The sequence below is a fragment of the Schistocerca americana genome, chromosome 2 (assembly GCF_021461395.2).
Source record: "Schistocerca americana isolate TAMUIC-IGC-003095 chromosome 2, iqSchAmer2.1, whole genome shotgun sequence".
In the NCBI taxonomy this organism is placed as follows: Eukaryota; Metazoa; Arthropoda; class Insecta; order Orthoptera; family Acrididae; genus Schistocerca; species Schistocerca americana.
Genome location: NC_060120.1, coordinates 229,443,262 through 229,457,313, shown reverse-complemented (window position 1 = coordinate 229,457,313; position 14,052 = coordinate 229,443,262). Strand labels below are relative to the sequence as shown.

Sequence of the window (14,052 nt, the reverse complement as noted above, 5' to 3'; positions counted from 1 at the left end):
GCTGCGTGCGACTCTCCATCTGATCGCCGTGACAAGTGAATCATTAACGTTACGATACACATTATACCATGGTGCCACTGAACAAGGTCTTTGAGTGTGCTGTGTAGGCTTTCCGCAGTGTAATTGATTCCGCAGTAAACAGCATGAACTGTGAACAGTCAGTAACGATGTTAATCGTAGCCACCTTCGCAGAACTGATATAAGCACTTTTGCGCGTGGTAAGTGTTGTAACACCGTGTGGCTTCGTAAACCTCGCTGATAAAGTGTACTCTGAAAACTGGTATCAAATATAACATGGAACAGAGGAAGAAGTTGATGAACGAGTATATCCAGCATTCGTGGAAGAGAAATGTGCATCATTAGAAGTCTGGTGACGAAAAAACTTGAAGAAATTGAAATGTAGTGCTATCGAAGAAGGTTAAAAATGAAGTGGGCATATAAAGCACCAAATGAAGAGGTGCTAGAAGGATTGGTCAAGGAAGAATTCTACGGAAGTCGATTACCAGAATAACGGACACGTTGATAGAATATCTGCCACGGCACCTGAAAATTGTGAAACTGTTCATGTTTGCCATGATATTCGCAGAGAGCATGAGTGAGCACACTGCTTTTCACAGATCAGTTTATTTCAGTCAGTGCTCATAAAACTGCTTAGTGGCTGTCCCTGTTTCGACTGGCTAGTCGTTATCAGCAGCGCATTGATTATGCTTGGCCGACGGTTGCATCAAAACATTCTGTGAATCTACCTTTCTTTGAGGCTTCTTCTAGAAAATTATTCTCAGTTTGACTGAAGAATGCTCTTGTATGGGTTTCCACAAGCAAAACGTTATAATCAGAGGGCAATTCGGAAAACTGGGCGTATTCGACTACAGGGAGATTCATTCCGGGGGGATATGACATGCCGGTAGGCACTGCTTCTACAATGAATTATCGTCGGAGTCTAGGTCAAACATAGCAGTATGTCAAGAATTAACCTCTGGTGATAAGCTGTTCTCTTACTGTATCGCGGAGGTGTGCCATGAATGCATTATTGATAACCTCATGTGCATATTAACAATGGAAAAAATTCCCTAATGAGTCTGTGATCACTGTAAATGTTTGAGAATAAATCCGCCTAAATAGCTTAATTTATTTCTTTATTCATGACAACGTTCCGGCTAGTGACAGCACCAGATCAAAACTTAGAACTCGTAAAACAAAGTTGAGTGTCGGCTGCAGTAAAACCTATATGCAAGAAGAATGTCAACTGCCAACCCCTGTCGTCCCCCTTAGATGTAGGTTTTATTGCAGCCGACACTGTTTTACGAGTTCTAAGTTTTGATGTGGTGGCGGCAGTCGCTGGAACGACGTGATAAATGAAAATACTACGTATGGTCGTACCCAAATGAAAATTCTGTGATTTCGCAAGTTATAGGCCTATTTGTTGGATTCATTGTCGTGTCGGAAAACATGTCAGAAATCGTTAGATGAAGACAACAACGATGCAGAACTACTAAAACGTGTCGTAATTATTGATGAAATATGGGTTTACCGATACGACGACGAAAATGAGGCTTGGTAGTCTCGATGGATGCATTCCGTATCGCCAGGATGGCAAAAAAGCACCACATATGAGGTCAAATGTGAAAGCTACGCTCACCGATTCTTGGATTTTAGTGACTTAGAGCACAATGGGATCTTTTCACAAGACAGATCGATCAATAAGATGCAGGGGGAGGGGGAGGGGCGCAGGGGAGTGTTATACGATGGAACAGTTTACAGGCTTTCATGAGCTCTGTAATAGAACCCGATGTATTTTGACATTCCATTTTGAAATAATAATATTAACTTTTTCTGAAATTACAAAAATTCCTCCGGAAAAGAAAGGTTTGTCCAAATGTGAAAAACTGTTCGAAACTGGTCGTGTACCTACAAAAATATTCTTTCAAATTTAAAAGTGTTACACTCGACAAAAAAAAAAAAAAATGAAATTATCGAATGGCAATGCTGGACGGCAGGCCCTATCCGGGGAAGTTCGACTGCCGAGTGCAAGTCTTATTTCAGTCGATGCCACATTGGGAGACTTGCTTGCCGGTGATGAGGATGAAATGATGATGAGGACAACGCAACACCACGAGCGGAGAAAATCTCCAACCCGGCCGGGAATCGAATCTGGGCCCGCTGCATGGGAGGCGAGCACCTTACCACCTTTTTTTGTTTGTTGATCTCATTTTGTGCTATATTGTTCTTTGAATTTGTTCGGGGCGGACGTCCGATGACACGCGTTTTAGGTTCTTCGTTCATCCATTCACTTTTTTCTTTTATTTACTTATTTTGTTACAGATACGGTCTAAGGCGCTGCAGTCATGGACTGGGCGGCTGGTCCCGGCGGAGGTTCGAGTCCTCCCTTGAGCATGTGTGTGTGTGTGTGTGTGTGTGTGTGTGTGTGTGTGTGTGTGTTTGTCCTTAGGATAATTTAAGTTAAGTAGTGTGTAAGCCTAGGGACTGATGACCTTAGCAGTTAAGTCCCATAAGATTTCACACACATTTGAACATTTTTTGTTACAGATAGTAGCTAGCCCTCTAACCGTACACGCTGACCTACCGTGCCGGCACTGGAAAGGTACATTTGAAACATTTTATTACACTTAGAAACACAGTCCATATACTTCTAAAAGTAATAAAAGAACCACTGAGCTAAGCAGGCGGACACAATCTATAAAAATTTCTCAGCAATATATCTAACAGTCTGTGCGTTAAATTATTACTCTACTACACACCAATAATTAGAAAGTTAAACCAAATTGAGAAAAATTATTAAGAAAAACGAGTTACAAGTTAAATACATTTTGGAACTGGAGTCTAATGCAAATTTCCATTTTCAAGACAAGGAAAGTTGTTAAGACGTGAAAGAGACATGGTCCATGGTCGAAGAGCTTCTTCAGTTTCAAGATACAAGATGGTGCACAACCGATGGACTATGCCACAACCGTCCACATGTTATGTAACACGTTTTGAAAATATTCAAAATTTTACTTACTACAAAACTCTGTAACTGAATTTGCAAACGCTGTACAGGACGCAGTCTCGTTTCACACAAGAACGAAAACAGTACACAATGCGAGAAATAGCTTAGGGCGGTTTCTAAAGCACCTTCCTTCGCGTGATTAAAAAATCAGTTACTACATTGGAACACCGACCAGAAAACATCATTTATTTGCTCTGAGCACTATGGGGCTTAACCGCTGAGATCATCAGTCCCCTAGAACTTTCGGTGGCATTAAAAGCAAGGGTGTCAACAATAAGGGTGTAACGGGAATTCCACTGTTAAATCCAGAGGAGAGAGCGGATAGGAGGAAAGAATACACTGAAAGCCTCTATGAGAGGGAAGATTTGTCTGATGTGATAGAAGAAGAAACAGGAGACGATTTAGAAAAGGTAGGAGAGCCAGTATTATAATCAGAATTTAAAAGAGCTTTGGAGGACTTGGAGAACTTACGATGAAATAAGGCAGAAGGGACAGATGACATTCCAACACAATTTCTAAAATCATCTGGGGAAGTGGCAACATAACGACTATTCACGTTTCTGTGTAGAGTGTATGAGTCTGGCGACATACCATCTGACTTTCGGAAAAGCATCATCCACAAAATTCTGAAGACCCAAGAGTTAACAAGTGCGAGAATTATTTAACAATCAGGTTAACAGCTCATGCAACCAAGTTGCTTACAAGAATAATATACAGAAGACTGGAAAAGAAAATTGAGGGTGCGCTTAATAACGATCAGTTTGACTTCGGAAAGGTAAAGTTACGAGAGAGGCATTGCGGTTAATAATGTAAGCGTTTGTAAGCGAGACTAAAGAAAAATCAAGACAAGTTCCTAGGATTTGTCGACCTAGAAAAAGCGTTCGACAATGTAAAATGGCGGAAGATGTTCGAAATTCTGAAAAAGTCGGAGTAAGCTAGAGGGAGAGACGGGTATACACAACATGTACAACAAGAACGAAGTTCTTGGATTAAAAAGGGTGTAAGGCAGGAAAGTAGCCTTTCGCCCCTACTGTTCAATCTGTATATCGAGGAGCAATAATGGAAGTAAAAGAAAGGTTCAGGAGTGTAATCAAAATTCACGGTGAAAGGATGTCAATGATACGATTCGCTGACGACATTGCTATCCTGAGTGAAAGTGAAGAAGAATTACATGATCTGCTGGACGGAATGAACAGTCTAATGAGTACATAGTGTGGATTGAGAGTAAATCGAAGAAAGACGACGGTAATGAGAAGTAGGAGAAATGTGAACATAGGGATTAATCGTCACGAACTAGATGAAGTTAAGGAATTCTGCTACCCAGCCAGTAAAATAACTAATGACGGTCGGAGCAAGGAGGACATCAAAAGCAGACTAGCAATAGCAAAAAGGGCATTTCTGGCCAAGTGAAATCTACTGATATCAAATATCGGCCTTAATTTGAGGAAGAAATTTCTGAGAATGTACGTTTGGAGTGCAGCATTGTATGGAAGTGAAATATGGACTGTGGGAAAACCAGAACAGAAGAGAATCGAAGCATTTGAGACGAAAGTCAAAAATCAGGTGGAATGATAAGGAAAGGAATGAGGAGGTTCTGCGCAGAATCGAAGAGGAAAGCAATATGTGGTAAACACTGATAAGGAGGAAGGACAGGATGATAGGACATCTGTTAAGACATGAGGGAATGACTGCCACGTTACTAGAGGGAACTGTGGAGGGCAAAAAGTGTAGAGGAAGACAGAAATTGGAATACATCCAGTCAATAATTGAGGACGTAGGTTGCAAGTGCTACTGTGAGATGAAGAGGTTAGCATAGGAGAGGAAATCGTGGCGGGCCGTATCAAACCAATCAGAAGACTGATGGAAAAAAAATACTGTCCTTCAGGAACGACATTCCTCCCTACTATTTACAAATTCAACGCGGTTTGAGTAAAGCAGTCCAGAAAAAAAAATCCGGGTTTGTGTTCATTACGTTTGTACCACGATAATGCAGCTGCCCACACTTCACTACTTGTTCGTGAGCTTTCGGCTGAAGACAATATTGTTATGATGTCCCAGAAGCCATAGTCGCTAAATATGGCCTAATGTGACGTTTTTCAGGTAGAGAAAAGGGGGAGGGTACTTTATACGAGTGTCAATTTACAAGCAGAGATGAGGTAAAATACCGTCGCTGAGGAAGCTAGAAAGCAATCCCAGCGATCGGAATCTAGAAGTGTAAGGGTCGAAGAAACGGCAGGCGTAAATGTGTAATATCTAATGAAGGTAATATTGACATAAGCGAATAAACAATATTTTTTAAACACGTCCTGTAATTTTTGAAGGTGTATTAAGGTAAATAAATGGATTTACTCTGAAAAGAACACAATCGAGAACAAGGAATAGTACTGCAGCCTGAGGACGAAACCCATCGAGGACAACCAATAGTACTGCAGCCTAAGGACGGTGCTGTGGACTGGATAAAACTGATGGAGGAATGAAGAAATCGGAGAGATTTTCGATTATAGGTGGTAACCGGCCAGTGCGGTCTTGATAACCCACGCCGCTCGTGGGACCGCGCCGTGGCGGTAGTGGTGGTGGTGGTGGGCACGCAGGCGTGGCACACAGTGAGGGGCGACGTGGGGGTGGGGTTCCCCAGGGGGCTGTTAGGACGCCCTGGAGACCTGGACGTCAGAGTGCGGCCGCCGCCCGCAGCCGAAATGGCGCCGCCGTCTTCTCTGGCGCGGGTGGTGGTACTTGGGGGAGGGGGAGGGAGGGATGGAGGGGGGGAGGGGTCGTCAACGGCCGTAGGGGTAGGTAGCTCCGAGCGTACCTCGCTTCGAAGAGTGCTTCGGGCTTCTTGTAGATCTGGCGCTACTCCGTACTGGGTAAAACTGCGACTTTCACCGATCGGAATAATGGTGCCAGAGCTGTCTAAAAAGTTTACGACTCCAACTAACAAGGAAAGGTCCCGAGAAGTCGGACTGACGTTTGGAAACATTGCGGACGGTTGTATAGGTAGACCTGTCACCCTGGTGGACCTTTGTTTGCCATTAATCGACGAAAAAATTTCGTACTTTCGTATGATGCTCTAGGGCATTAAGAATAGTAGTCTTACACAGCTTGACAGCGTAGCATAAAGGATAATGTACAGTCACCGCATGCAGAAGGTTGTGGCTTCCAATTTTGTCAGCTGCTTTACACTTTTTTATTTTTTAATCTATACTGAAATGATTTTTATCAATATTTTATACAATTAATTAGTTTAATCGTATTTTTTCTAATATTTATTCACATAATTAATCATCGTATTAATTTCATATTTTGGTCTCACTTTTCAATTTTGTTCATGCCATATTAATTATTATTGGTATTAACTTCGATTTATGTTCTTCCGTTTCATCATCTTATATTTCCTTACATGTTACTGCATTTGTTATTTCGGTTCCTCATTTCCTTGAATTTCGTTTTACTTATAAGAGCTTCTTTCGTTTCACTTGCAATACCTTCTCCCATTTAAATCTTATTCTGTGCTTTTTTTTTCGCACAGTGCAACGAGCGTTCACTGGACTCGCATCCGGGAGGACGGCGGTACAAACCCGCGTCCGGCCGTCCTGATTTAGGTTTTCGTGATTTCCCCAAATCACCTCACTCAAATGCCGGGATGGTTCCTGTGAAAGGGCACCGCGATTTCCGTCCCCAGCCGGCCGGGGTGGCCGAGCGGTTCTAGGCGCTACAGTCTGGAATCGCGCGACCGCTAAGGTCGCAGGTTCGACTCCTGCCTCGGGCATGGATGTGTGTGATGTCCTTAGGTTACTTAGGTTTAAGTAGTTCTAAGTTCTAGGGGACTGATGACCTCAGATGTTAAGTCCCATAGTGCTCAGAGCCATTAGAACCATTTTTTCCGTCCCCATCCTTCCCTAATCCGAAGTTGTACTGCGTCTCTAATGACCTCGTTATTGACGGGACGGTAAACACTACTCCTCCTCCCTACTCCACCAACAAGGTTTTATGTCTTAAACATTTCTATGACGATCACCATCCAAAAGAAATTTACATCTTGTTACGAATATTACATTTTTGACACCATTGTATAATAAGTATAAATAGATTATTTCGTCTTTTGATCGTAGTTTCCTGGTGTTTTTAATATTATGATAGGTAAATACAAATAATTAAATTCACATGCTCATAGATATCAAATGGAAATTGCATGAAAGTAAGAAATACTGAGAGAAAAGCATAAAATGAAAACGTTGATTTACATGACGTGAAATGAAATGGTTACATTTAAACCAATTAAGTGAATAAAAAAATGAATAAAAGTAATGATCAAATGCATTTCTATAAAGATTTAAAAATTTCAGAGCACCTAAAAAATTTGAACTCGCAACATTCCGCATATGAGGAAACTACCTTAACCAAGTACGCTGCGTCAATAGTTTGTGTAAAGCTACTATTTTTTAAGCTCTAGAGCATCACACGTAATTACTTTTTTTCGTCGATCACTCGCAAAGGGTGAACGACCGCAGACTTTGGACCTTAAACCTACATCAACGTACAGATGGTTTCAAAAACTCGATCCCACCCCAAGAGACCTATCCTTGTAAGTAACACTTAAAGCTAACTCCAAAGTTGCATGTTAAACCACCCGGGTTGTTGTGATACTTTATCACAACAACCCGTACTATAAATGATGAGATTTAGAGAGACCTTCGATGTGGCGTACATTAGCTTCGCTGCATGCTTAATGTTTATCGTGTTCTCATTTCTGAACATGATACATTTAAAGTTTTTCCTGTGTGTTCAGTCCACGGAGCGTACATTTTCAAGCGATGAAATAGCTCTACGCTGTGATTGTCTGAAAGAAGTAAATTGAGCAATCCACATGTGAAGCTAACATGCTGTTCACTGAGGTGACAAAGGTCATGGGCTACCTTTAATATCGTTTCGGATCTCTTTTTGCAAGGCGTAGTGCTGTAACTCGACGTGGCATGATCTCGACAAGTCGTTGGAAGTCCCCTACAGAAATTATGAGTCTTACTGCCTACATACCGGTGCATAATTACGAAAGTGTTACACGAACTGACCTCTCGATTACGTCTCATAAATGTTCAGTGGGTTTCATGTCGGGCGATCTGGGCGACCAAATCATTCGCTCGAGTTGTCCAGAATGTTCTTAAAATCAATGGCGACAAAAGAGGCCCAGTGATATGGCGCATTTTCATCCATAAAACTTCCATCTATTTTTGGCTACATGAAGTCCATGAATGGCTGCCAGTGGTGTCCAAGTAGCCGAACGTAATCATTTCCAGTCAATGACCGATTCAATTGGACCAGAGGACCCAGTTCATTCTATGTAAACACAGCCCACACCATTATGGCACGTTGTTGACAACGTGGGTGTATGGCTTCGTAGAGTCTGCGCCACATTCGAACACTGCTATCACCTCTTACCAACTGAAATCGGGACTCACCTGAGCAGGCGACGCTTTTCGAGTCTAGGGTCCAATCAATATGATCACTTGTTAGCAAAGGCACTCGCTTCTGTCGCCTACTGCCGTAGCCCACTAAAGCTACATTTCGCCTCACTGTTATAATGGATACGTTCGTCGCACGTACCACGCTGATACCTGCGGTTATTTCACAGGGTTGCTTGTCTGTCAGCACTGACAACTCTATGCAAACGCCGCTGCTCTCGGTCGCAAGTGAAGAGCGTCGGGCACTGTGCTGTCGCTGGTGAGAGATACTGCCTGTAATCTGGTATTCTCGGCACACTCTTGACACTCTGTATCTCGGAATACTGAATTCCCTACGTGTTTCCTAAATGGAATGTTCCATGCCTCTAGCTCCAACCACAATTCTGCTTTCAAAATCTGTTAATTTCCGTCGTGCGGCCACAACCACGCCGGAAATGACAGCTCCGCCAATGCACTGCCCTTTCACATCTTGTGTACGCCATAGAATGGCCATCTGTGTATGTGCGTATCGCCCCTTTGTGTCTTTGTTGGTTTTCGTATTTATACGTGTGTGTTATGAAAATACGCAGGTTAAGTGATACGCCAAGTTAAAGATCTCTGTAAAACGACTAATTTTTAGTGTGATTTGCTGTGCGAAATTGTTGAAAATGCATAGTCGCTGGGTGAACACATTACCATACAGGTACACCGTTGAAATTACCTATAAACAGTCCCACTGATTTGTACTGTTTTTGCTCTTGATTGATGGTTAGTTCAGTTCTGGGGGCACCAATTTACTTCAGTTCAACCTAAGCTCATAATCCAAATTTTTGCTTACAATAAACTCATAAAAAGACACTTGCTAATAACGTACTTCACCCTCACCACTGTCAGAACGTTAAATTAAACACCAGTGCATACCAGAGATATACTGAGACAGGAACTCGACAGTGGAAGTTCAGCGATTGTTGATTCCCTTTCGTTGTGAGAAGTAGAAAGTGAAAATGATGTAGAGGTCAGCAGGACATCCTTAGATGTGAGCCTTCAGGAGGTCAGTAACTCCTTTACCCCCTGGACGTCACACCCCCAAACCTCTGCTATGCGTAGCTAACCGGGATTTCAAGCCACAGCCATAAAACTAGCTAGTACCTATTTGTAAAACACCACTCGATATCGACGATTGGGAAAACGTCGACTATTTAAATAGGTATGGGAAACATTCGAAACGCGTCCTGGAATTGACCTGAAATCACTGACAATGGAATGCGTCACTACTACGCTTAAGTGGATGCTTAACCACTATGCTTAACTGTGACGTCATCGCGTATTTCCAATAACAGCCAAGTGGAATAATATCGTGGTTGAGCAATAATAATGAACCAATGTAGGCTAGCGTAAATATTTCAGGTGGAAACTGAATAACGCAAACTGAGCGACAAGTGGCGCTTGCAACACGGTGCATACCTCGTTAACAGGACAGCGTACGTCCGATGACCAGCAGCAGCAAGGCACGCCACGAACTTCAATTTGTCACCTCACATTCCACGCGCCAAGCACGCGATGCGACAGCCGCACAGCACAATTGTCAGAATTCCGATGTTACTGCCCGCTACTGCTCGCCCCGCATGCCCAACTGACATTTGTTCCATTAACATTATCCTCTCTCCAGCCCTCACAGTACGGCAGTATTGGGCGTACTAATGTAGATGAACATACACCATCCCACGCACCTCCTCTGCTGGTATCGAAAGGGAGCTTTTATGGGGTGAAGCCGATGGACTGATGTTTTAGGCGTTTGCGTTTCCCGCAAATACCTAAACCACTCTCCACTATAAGTAAACTGTCAGCGTTCGCGACTAATAAACAGGTCTGAAGATGTTGGTCGCTGGACGAAAGTAATTGTTCTGACTCTTACAAAACTGTGATTCAAAGTTCTGGGATGTATTCACGGAAGGTGATCTCTAAAGCATACCACTCACCTCACGAGGTCACAGAAGCACTGCCTGGAAGCATTGCACTGTGGTGATAACCCCACAGTATCCTGTTGCAAGATTAATGGTGATTCACTTCGCACCTCGTTCAGGAAAGTAATGTGGAAGACTTACATTTGCTGGAAGGATTGTGGGAAGGTGTAATGCTTCTGTAAACGAAAGCGCATGAAATACGCCAGTGCGAGCGATGTTATTGTTCCAATTTCGGGAGTCATTGTCATGGAGGCATGGCAGTAGACAGTCAACGAAGCATCCAATGAATTCGGAGGCGCAGGGCAAGTAAAAGTGGCCCGGAGAACAGAGTTCCAGGGTAGAAAGAAACACAGCAGAGGCATGGGCACACAGTACTAACCTGACTACAGCGTATGTTGAAAGTGACCACCACTCATATCTTGGCACTTCTGGATCCAAATCAGCAAGTTACTGAAGGTGGATCGAAGCTTGGAATTGCTGCAGTGTCATCCGAAATTTTTTGCTGCGGTTTTTGGAGACTACGATGGTCGTTGTGATACACGTTAGTCTTGAGGGTTCCCCACACAAAGTGATTGCAGACTGACAGATAAGGTGACCTGGGTAGCCATCTAGGGCCGCGACCAGACTGACCTCTGCTAACAACTGTGTCAGGTGCCAGGATTGTGTAAATGTGTTCCAAGGTTCGGCCGACTGTATGGGCAGTTGCTCTATCCTGTTGGAAGTAACAGCTGAGCTATGGTTATGTGCGTACATTCACGCCCAATCGTATCGACTTGTCCGGTCCACTTATTTGCCTCACCCTGTAATGTTGGAAGAGGTACAGGTTATAAGGAAGGGCAACATAAATGTACGGGATACTCAGAGGGGGATGCTTCGAAGTAGATCCCGAGAAACCTATACTTAGAGAAACTTTTTACCATCGTAAACCCGGCCAAAGGACCATCAAATAAAACAGTTTGGCTCACAAACGAATGTATACAGTTATTCATTTTCTTTCGCTCATTGCAATATAACCGATAAATTGGTGCATTGCGTTCTCCGACAATAGTAGCTGCCTCCTACTTTTGCATCTCCGTGACCTCATTCAGTGAGTTACCATTTAAAGGAAGCTACAGTGCGCAACACTATTAAAGAGTCATTTCTTCAGAACCCTGTAGTTGTCTCCTATTGCAAGACCGGACATTGTAATTTGGCTCAGATGTGTACAACCTTCCTTCGCGATGGTGCAAAAGTTCAGAAGTTCATGTGATCTGCAAGGTGGGTTAATGATGTCACATTGGCACCAAACATCGCACTCATTCTGCCCAGCGCCATTGAGGATATACCATACGATGGGGAGGGCGGTACAGCCCCTCTTGCCCATCTTTCACCCCTTTTTCTGACGCCTCCGCGGTGGAGGTCAGAACTGCGGCGCCCATCGTTGAAATCACGCGATTTTCCTACGGGTGTCCGAGGAAAACATTTCACACTGTCGCTCAGTATCGACACGAAAAGCCTCAGCGGGTGGCGTTTGAAAAATCCGTGCAAAAATAAAAACTACTTACGTGTTTGAGGTAAACCTTTTTTATTTTTCGACATAGTCTCCTTTTAGAGTTATATACTTCGTTCAACAGTGTTCTAATTTGTTGATCCCTTTAGAATAATAGGAATTGTCCAACTCTGCAAAATAGCTATTAGTTGTTGCAATCACCTCCTTGTTTGAATAAAATCTTTGTCCCGCCAGCCATTTCTTCAAATTGCGGAACAAACAGTAGTCCAAGGGAGCCAAGTCTGGAGAACAGGGGTGGGGGGGGGGGGGGGGTGAAACGACTTGGAATCGTATTTCCATTAATATTGCTACCACAACAGCTGAGGTGTGTACTGGTGCATTGTCGTGATGGAAAAGGACTATTTTTGCGGTCCAATCGCCGGCGTTTTTCTTGCAGCTCGGTTTTCAAACGATTCAGTAATGATGAATAATATGCACCTGTAATAGTTTTACCCTTTTCCAGATAGTCGATGAGGATTATCCGTTGCGAATCCCAAAAGACAGTCGTTATAACCTTTCCGGCCGAAGGAATGGTCATCGCCTTTTTTGGTGCACATTCTCCCTTGGTAACCCACTGTTTAGATTGTTGTTTGGTCTCAGGAGTATAGTAATGTATCCATGTTTCATCCACAGTGACGAAACGACGCTTATAGTCCTGCGGATTCTTCCTGAACAGCTGCAAACCATCCCTGCAACACTGAACACGATTCCGTTTTTGGTCAAGCGTGAGCAATCACGGAACCCATCTTGCGGATAGCTTTCTCATTTCCAAATGTTTATGCAAAATATTATTTACCCGTCCATATGAGATGCCCACAGCACTAGCAATCTCACGCACCTTAACTCTTCTGTCATCCATTTTATCAATGATGTCTGGAGTCGTAACCTCCACAGGGCGTCCAGAACGTTCACTTGTGCCCATACGGCCACTTCGAAAATTTTGAAACCACTTATAAACTGTTCTAATCGAAGGTGCAGAATCACCATAATGTTTATCAAGCTTCTCTTTGTCTCCTGAGGCGTTTTGCCTTTCATAAAGTAATGTTTAATCACTACAAGAAATTCTTTTTCTTCCATTTTTTGACAATCACTCGACTTCCTTGATTCACACGAATGCCACGCACAAAGAAATAGCCCAATATGGCTGAAACTTGGTGTGCGTTCTTTCCAAAGATGCTACTAACTAAACATGACCTCGATACGCGCCGGTGGTGGCATCTCTCGGACTTTGCACGGACTTTTCAACCGCCCCTCGTACCTCTTCTCTTTGGTCATTGATTCCCACACACTTCGCGGTCGAAATACGGCCAGCAACAGGACTACATTCTGGTACCACCTGGATACTTCAACCCTTCTCTAAGGACATCGTGGGCATGAAACTCCGTTGAAGGTAATCACACCCCATTGGAGTGTAGTGTCACTGAAATCTTTGCTCTGGTGCACAGGGCGAAACCACCACGGACCTTTGAAAACCATTCGACGAAATTTCCACACTTTGGTTTTTCCTCACCTTCCCCCCTTTTCTTTCCCATCATCTGTCCAGGTTTCGCCCGTCTGCCCTCGGCTGTGGTATGTCATATTTGTGCCAACTTTTTAGTGCAGTGTTCAAGTGAGTGTTCAGTGTTATGCTTCTTTCCAAAGTGTTGCGAACAGAAACCAGACTGTCGCCGTGTTTTTTAATTGTCTGTCTATTACTTTTCTGCTTCCTGTGTATTTTATTCGCATCATCAACCCTTCGTTTTATGTTTTAAGTTCCACAATTTTCCGCCATTTTACCATTTCAGTCACCGATTTTATCGCCAGCTTTTATTGATCTTCATCTTTTTTAAAACAAGTGTTGTAGGCTGGAGAGCGGCATACTAAGCTGCTGCCAGCCCGCCCCCTTCGGGGCTTATTTAGGCCCCCAGTTTCGTGCTCTCATGTGGCGTGATCATGGATAGCTGCGAATTTTATGTCTACAGACGGAAGGGCGGAATAAAAACTTCTCCTAAGGCCAAGAATCGAACCCGGGTCTTCTGCTAACTTTTTTTGTATTTTGTTCGTTGTATCTGCTCGGGGCGGACGTCGTAAGACATCCTATTAAGTTCGTTGATGATCGATTAACTCAGTTTTTTTATT

At 43.3% G+C, this 14,052-nt stretch overlaps 1 protein-coding gene across 1 annotated transcript in view; it reads right to left on the bottom strand.

Annotated features, from left to right (window-relative positions):
• Positions 1-14,052, bottom strand: part of LOC124593912 (extracellular serine/threonine protein CG31145-like) — a 324,714-nt gene that overhangs the window by 250,362 nt on the left and 60,300 nt on the right. The window contains exon 4 of the mRNA XM_047132262.1: positions 10,422-10,483. Within this exon, the coding sequence (XP_046988218.1) occupies positions 10,422-10,483 (62 nt within the window). The remainder of the gene's footprint in view (positions 1-10,421; positions 10,484-14,052) is intronic.